Raw genomic sequence first — 6587 nt, 5'->3', positions numbered from 1 at the left:
CACAATGAAACCCCAATTTTTGGTATACCCCTCAACATTTGATATCAGGTTCTTGGAGATAGGGAAAACTAAAGGGTTTTGATATCAAGGGGATGCAGTAGAGAAGTACCCTTCCCACAGGTAGTCCTCACTGAAAGACCTCTCAAACTTACTATAGTGCTGAGCAAGGGGAGGAGTATGATGGATCTTCATAATTGTGACTGTGTCCCAATGGTCATGTGATTTTGATTTGGATTTTGGGCAACTGGTCCTCTCAATTACAATATCACAGTATCCTGCAGTCACATCAACATCATGTTCACTACTGGCTTCTGACAAACAAAGTCATTGGCAAGAAGTTGGCAAGAGGTCACAAATGGTGATCACATGACCACAGGATTCTATGACCTTGTGAGATTTGCCTAACAATACAGCTAGGACTGCCACAACCACTGTTGTAATTCTGCGTGGTCACCTGACATTGCACTGTATGACCTCGAGGACTACCTGTACTACAGTTCTACTTTAAATCTGAGCCATGATGATCTACTTTTGAAAAATATATAATATCTGTTAATTCTCCAGAAGTTCAAAATTCACAAGGCCCTAGCAGCATGGAAGCAACCATCGTTTCAGATGCTGGTGATCAGGTGAGATGTGGAATACAAAATGAAACCTTTGGTTTGGAAAAAAATGTCATTGGGGAGGTAAGAGGTCTACTAAACAGACTTTCTGGCAATCCAGGTTGGAAAAAGAACAAGCCAATTGTTGTGGGAACTTTACATTTGGTGGTACACTACATTCCAATGATAGGTTACCATGAACTTTCCCAATGTTTCAGTTTACAGTATCCATAATAATCTTGATTTAGGCTTATTGGATGTGAAATTCAGAAATATATGGAGGAAACCAAATTGGCATTTGAGTGATTGAAGTTGTAGGTAACGTACTTCTTGCTTTTCTTGACTACTCTTGACAGTTAATAATTTCCCCCCTGATATTTCAGACTAGTTCTTTCAGACATCAGTACAACCCTGATAGTGTGCCTCTACCCTACACAGAAGGGACAGTTCCTTTGTTCAATCCTGCTCAGGTATGTGAGTTTACACATGTAAAGTGGGGGGGGGGGGAGTTTAAGAAAGAGGAGTTTCAGGCCATAAAACTATGTTGTAATACTCTATAAACAGCAACCTAAGAAGGTTATCAATAGAACAATGTGAATCCTTCTAATACTCCTTTAGAATCCTTCTAATAATCCCTTAATAATGGAAAGGGGGGGTGTCATCAAATCTAGATAGCACAAGATTGGGAAAGACCGATTCAACTGAACATTTTGCTGCAGACTAGCCAGGAGGGAGACAATGGCTTTTCTAGACCTTTGAGCCCAGTCTCTTGTCCTAGAGGTATATTTTCTATATATTTCTATATTTTCTATATTGAAAAATAGAGAAAAATGTATGGGAAAACTTAAGTGTTCCAATTGTTTCAGTAATCCACTATAGCTTCTCCATCAAATACAGTTTTGAATGAGTTAATTGGCAAAAGGTTTTGGGTACAGTTCTGAAACTTAGTATAACTTTTCATAACCATCATTTTGGAGTGGTGCAAAATATTGACATCTTAAATATTCTTATTGTGCAGTCAACAATAGAGACCTGAAGGCTATGAAAAATTGCCAATGTTACAAAACAATTCTTTCTTATCAGGTTATTACAACAGCAGCCTTCGGCACTGGGCATCTGCAACAGAATTTTCAGCAATATTGGCCACATCATTTGCAAAACAAATAATCCAGGATACTTCTGTGACTGGTCCTCTGATCAGAAGCCATTGCCTTACCCAAACATGGTAGTTCTATGATCTCTTTGCTACTCTTCTTATTTACTGGCATTGGAGCATGTTATCAAAGGGATAACAGCACAAATGTGAACTAATGGATAAGCCCCTTTCACTTTTATTTGCTTGGTACTTTTAAAACACAGTTTTACAGCAAATGGTATAGAGACAGACATAAAATGAAAAGGAAGGAACCCCCCCCCCCTATTTTCTGTCTTCCATTCCAGGAAGGGAACTATTAATAGTCTACATTGCCATTTAATACAGGTATTCATAATCCATTGCTCAATTGGCTTGAAATTGTAGGCCAAACATATCTGGAGGGTACCAACTGGGAAAGAACAACAAACTTCTTTTTTTAAAATAAATGTATGTAGGATCTCTTGTATATTTGCTTGAGAATAGATCTCAATTGAGATCTGTGTAATTTTGGGGCAAATTAAATTATGCTGCTTTGTACTGAAGAAGAACATATACTTACTTGGGAATAAATCTCATTTTTTATTTGTACGTTATTTGTATAAAATACTCAGGGTTTGGTTCCAGCCTGGTATTGTATGAAGACTCTGATGTTTTGATTTCTAAAACAGGTCCCTCAAACGTATACACACACTCAAAGTCATCTTATGCAGTGCGCAATCTTGAAATATTTTACATATCATCCCAGTAATAAAACCCAAAAATGTAGTCCAATTGATATTAATAAAAATGCTGGTAATTAAATGACCAATGTGAAATGGCTTTCTTTTCAATAAAGTTATGTTTGTTAGCATACTGTTGTACTCTTCATTTCTTCAGTTTTGAATCATTGAAGATTTTTGTATCAATATTGGAATTTTTTTTCCACTGTTGTAGCCCTCAATTTGTGACCTTGTGAACTAGAGTGTTAGAAGCACTTTTGGTGGTTTGAATTTGAGATCCATGTCCCAGAGTGTATCTTTTACCCTGACCCCTTTGGAAATTATCTGATGTAAATCATGTTGCTGGGAAGCATAGATAGGCTGCATTGCCTTGAGAAAGCTTTGTGCATATCTGGTCAGCAGTAATCCTACTTGGAATACTTTTTCTGGTAGACCTTTTGTTAACTGCTTGTTAAGTTAATCTGTAAAATCATAATCACATTTCTTATTCTCACTTTGACTTGGGGACTATACTGCACTGCTGAATTATCTTTTAACCCCATAAAGCATTGACATTTGCCTAATACAGATCGGCTGTGGTACATTTAAATACTGTGTGAGGTATTCTTTGTCAATTGTTGTTCAAGAATGTGAGTGAGTGAACAATTATCCTGTGATTTTCAGTTGCTATCAAAACCACAAGACTCCCATCAATAATGTAGGAAGTGTTGCATTAGAAATCAACAACAATGTTGTCCCTCCTACCAACTACTTGACATTACTACAGGTTCCCTAACTTAAAGCTGCCATTGAGTTTCCAACTTGGACCTTAAAGTACATTATATGATATCCTATGTGACAAACAGGACAAAACTGAATGGCTTCTGTGCAAAACAATATCAGGAATAGAGAAGTTCTGTGGTAGTTCCTTGTAGCCAAATCTGGTGCCATCTCATTTGAGAAATGAGAATTTCTTTCAGCAAGTTTGCTCATATATTTCAATGTTTACTCTTCTATTAATATGGTGCTATCTCTTACTCCTTACTTTGAACAGTTGTCTAAATTTGTGTTGTTTTGAGTAGATATTCTGGATTATGAAATGCATAAATATGCCAAAGGATATTTTCTATATATAAAATAACGTTCTGTCTACAGAATTCATCACTGAGACTGCTGTTTATGATCTGAAGGCTTTGGGAAGCTCTGGAAATGCTGTTTATGTAGTCAAATTTATCTCCAGAGTATGCATTTATATATATTTACAGTACTTCTAACCTTTCCCTTCCCAACCCCAAAAGATTCTGAGCAGTATATAGCATCAACCAAAAACATAATCAATAGCAAATCCAAATTAATGTAAATCTGCTCAAAACAACAACTACTACAAAAGCAAAGCAAAGATAAAACCCAAGATAAGTGAACATGATAAGTGAGCTGGGTTCAAAACCACGTTGGAATAACTTGTTTACCAAATTGCAGCAAGACGCTGAACATAGTTCTTAGGAAAGAATTCCACAAAGTGGGGGCTATTGTTGAAAAGGAATGCCATCTCAGTCATGCACCATGAACCTCAGTAAGAGGAGTGAATTTTCAGCAGAGTCTTTTTCAATGATCCGACCAGAGCAGATTTAATTCTGGCAAGGAATTGCCTGATCTTTCCCACTGCTGTGCAATTCAGAGCTTTAAAAGTAATGTCCACAGTTTGAATTAGACTCAGAAGCCAATGCAGCAACTTTGGAGGCAGTTTTATATTAATGGGGCTGCCACCTATTGTATTAGCTGAAATTTCTGAGTGAGCTCCAAGGAGCCCTTGTAGAGTGTGCTACAGGAGTTCAGCTAATGGTGATCAAGGCATGAGTTAATGAGATCAAGCTTCCTAACTTCCTTTGGTTATTTAAACAGATCACAAGTCAGGAAGAACCCCAAGTCATGAACCACCTGACTTCCTCTGGAATTACTGCTTGGAACCACTGTAAAATTATTTCCAATGTTTCCATGTTAGCATACTCTCTCTTTAGACCTGTTAAAAATAGAATCACTATTATACAGAAAATAAAACATGAATCTAGTTTATTTGTCTGCTTGATATTAATTTGTCAGACTAATAAAATCACATTTAAAGACATCTGAGTATTATTTATGATTACAGGGAGACAAGGAACATACTAAATAGAGGCAAACTGGTTTACATGTACACTGCTTTCATTATGTATGCTGATCAGAACATGTCTCTTGAGTTGCTGAAGTAGCACGCAGATGTATAAAATTTGCATATATGTCCTCCTCCATGGGTAGATTTGAGGCATCAAATGCTGGGAGAGGGGAGGAAGCATAAAAGGGCATCAAGGTTGGAGAACCCAAATTATTTAATACAACTTTTCCCAACCTGTAATCTGGGGACATATGGTGATTCCTAACAGCATGGAGAGGGATGTACCTGATGCCAAATTAAATCATTTTTTTAATTGCCCAAGTTCCAAATTATTAAATCCTACACTTGCCATAGTTGTATGCCATAATTGCCCCAGATTTTAGAAAAAAAATTATAAATCTTGTAAGACTGCAGACTTAAATATGAAGATTTGGTGAGATTTGGTCATTGCCTGATACTTTGATTTTTACAAACCTACTTTTAAATTGGGAGACACAGGTAGTCCTTGACTTACAACAGTTCACTTAGTGACCCTTTCAAAGTTACAATGGCACTGAAAAAAGTGAGTTATGATCATTTTTCACACTTATGATCATTGCAGCATCCCCATAATCATGTGATTTACATTCAGATGCTTGATAACTGACTCACATTTATGACAATTGCAGTGTCCCAGGGTCGTGTGATCCTCTTGCAACCTTCTGACAAGCCATATTCTGGGGAAGCCATATTCACTTAATAACCAGATTACTAATTTACCAACTGCAGTGATTTACTGAACAACTGTGGCAAGAAAAGTAATAAAATGGGGCAAAACTCACTTAACAAATGTCTCACTTAGCAACATAAATTTTGGAGTCAATTGTGGTCATAAGTTGAGGACTACCTATGCTTGTATACTCGTGGGGAGGCACAGTTGCTAGAATTGTCGCAGGCCTTGGGTGGTTGACCTCTACCTCATATACAGATTGGAAAACTCTATTTGGAAACCATTACAGGTAATGTTGTGGCCTGTCGGCTGCCGGAAAACTTCACAACCAACTCAGAGGAGGAAGCACAGGAGTGAGCGTCGGGCCCAGCATCAGGGCCATCTGAAAACTCTGATGGGGATGAAGGAATGGATCTATCGCAGCCAGGGACAGAGGCAGAGCCTGGGCCATCTGTCAGCCCCCAATTGGAAAGGCTGAGACCTCCATGCCTTGAGGGAAGTGATTCAGGAGAGGAGGATCACATGGGATTCAGCCAGTTCACACCACTTCCGCAGAACCGGTAGCTAATTTTTTGTTGCCCAGGCCCAGAATTGACTTCCGGAAGTGGCATCCACAAAGAGAACCGGTTGTTCACATATTTGAATCCCACCACTGGGCCAGTGATTGATGCGCGGGTGCAACGGAGACTGAGGAGAGGAGAACAGTGAGAGGCTATGGGCCAGTCTTTGGGGCAGAAGAGCCACTGCTGCTAACAGAACCCCACCCGCAGCTGTGGATAAAAGGCAGGGGCGGAGATGAATACTGTAGGTGTGGCAGACAACTATTCATCTCCCTGCCCATCAGCAACTTCTAGTTGGAACTGCTGTTTGGAAACTTGCCGAAGTTTTCTCGGATCCTCTGGCGCTGGAAGTCATGTGCATGTGTCTTATGTTAGAAGAGAGCCAGCTTGCCTGAAGGACTCTTGCTGCAAGCGTGGTGAGAGACTGAGATTAACTCTGGGTGTTTGGGAGGCCCCTGCAGGGGAAAAGGGAATGAGCTCCGTTGTTTGGAGGCAACTAAAGACTTTAACAGTTGGCTGTGTTGAAACTGCTGGCCCCTCCTCAAGAAGCCTTCCCTGGATCCAGACGAGTTGGCCAATTATCGCCCGGTCTCCAACCTTCGCTTTACGGCGAAGGTTGTTGAGAGTGTGGTTGCATGGCAGTTCCCGCGGCACCTGGAGGAAGCAGACTATCTAGACCCATACCAGTCGGGCTTCAGGCCGGGACACAGCACGGAAACGGCATTGGTCAC

General features: G+C 39.7%; 1 protein-coding gene across 1 annotated transcript in view; it reads left to right on the top strand.

Moving 5' to 3' along the window:
- The window catches only part of LOC114922269 (protein transport protein Sec16B-like), a 78816-nt gene extending 73042 nt beyond the window's left edge, over positions 1-5774 (top strand). The window contains exons 23-25 of the mRNA XM_029283196.1: positions 565-686; positions 986-1072; positions 5586-5774. Of these exons, the coding sequence (XP_029139029.1) occupies positions 565-686; positions 986-1072; positions 5586-5774 (398 nt within the window). The remainder of the gene's footprint in view (positions 1-564; positions 687-985; positions 1073-5585) is intronic.
- The last annotated feature ends 813 nt before the right edge of the window (positions 5775-6587 follow it).

This window comes from Protobothrops mucrosquamatus, unplaced genomic scaffold, assembly GCF_001527695.2.
Source record: "Protobothrops mucrosquamatus isolate PMUCROS unplaced genomic scaffold, P.Mucros_1.0 scaffold35, whole genome shotgun sequence".
Lineage (NCBI taxonomy): Eukaryota > Metazoa > Chordata > Lepidosauria > Squamata > Viperidae > Protobothrops > Protobothrops mucrosquamatus.
The sequence above is the reverse complement of the archived record's forward strand: the minus strand, read 5'-3'. Positions and strand labels throughout refer to the sequence as shown.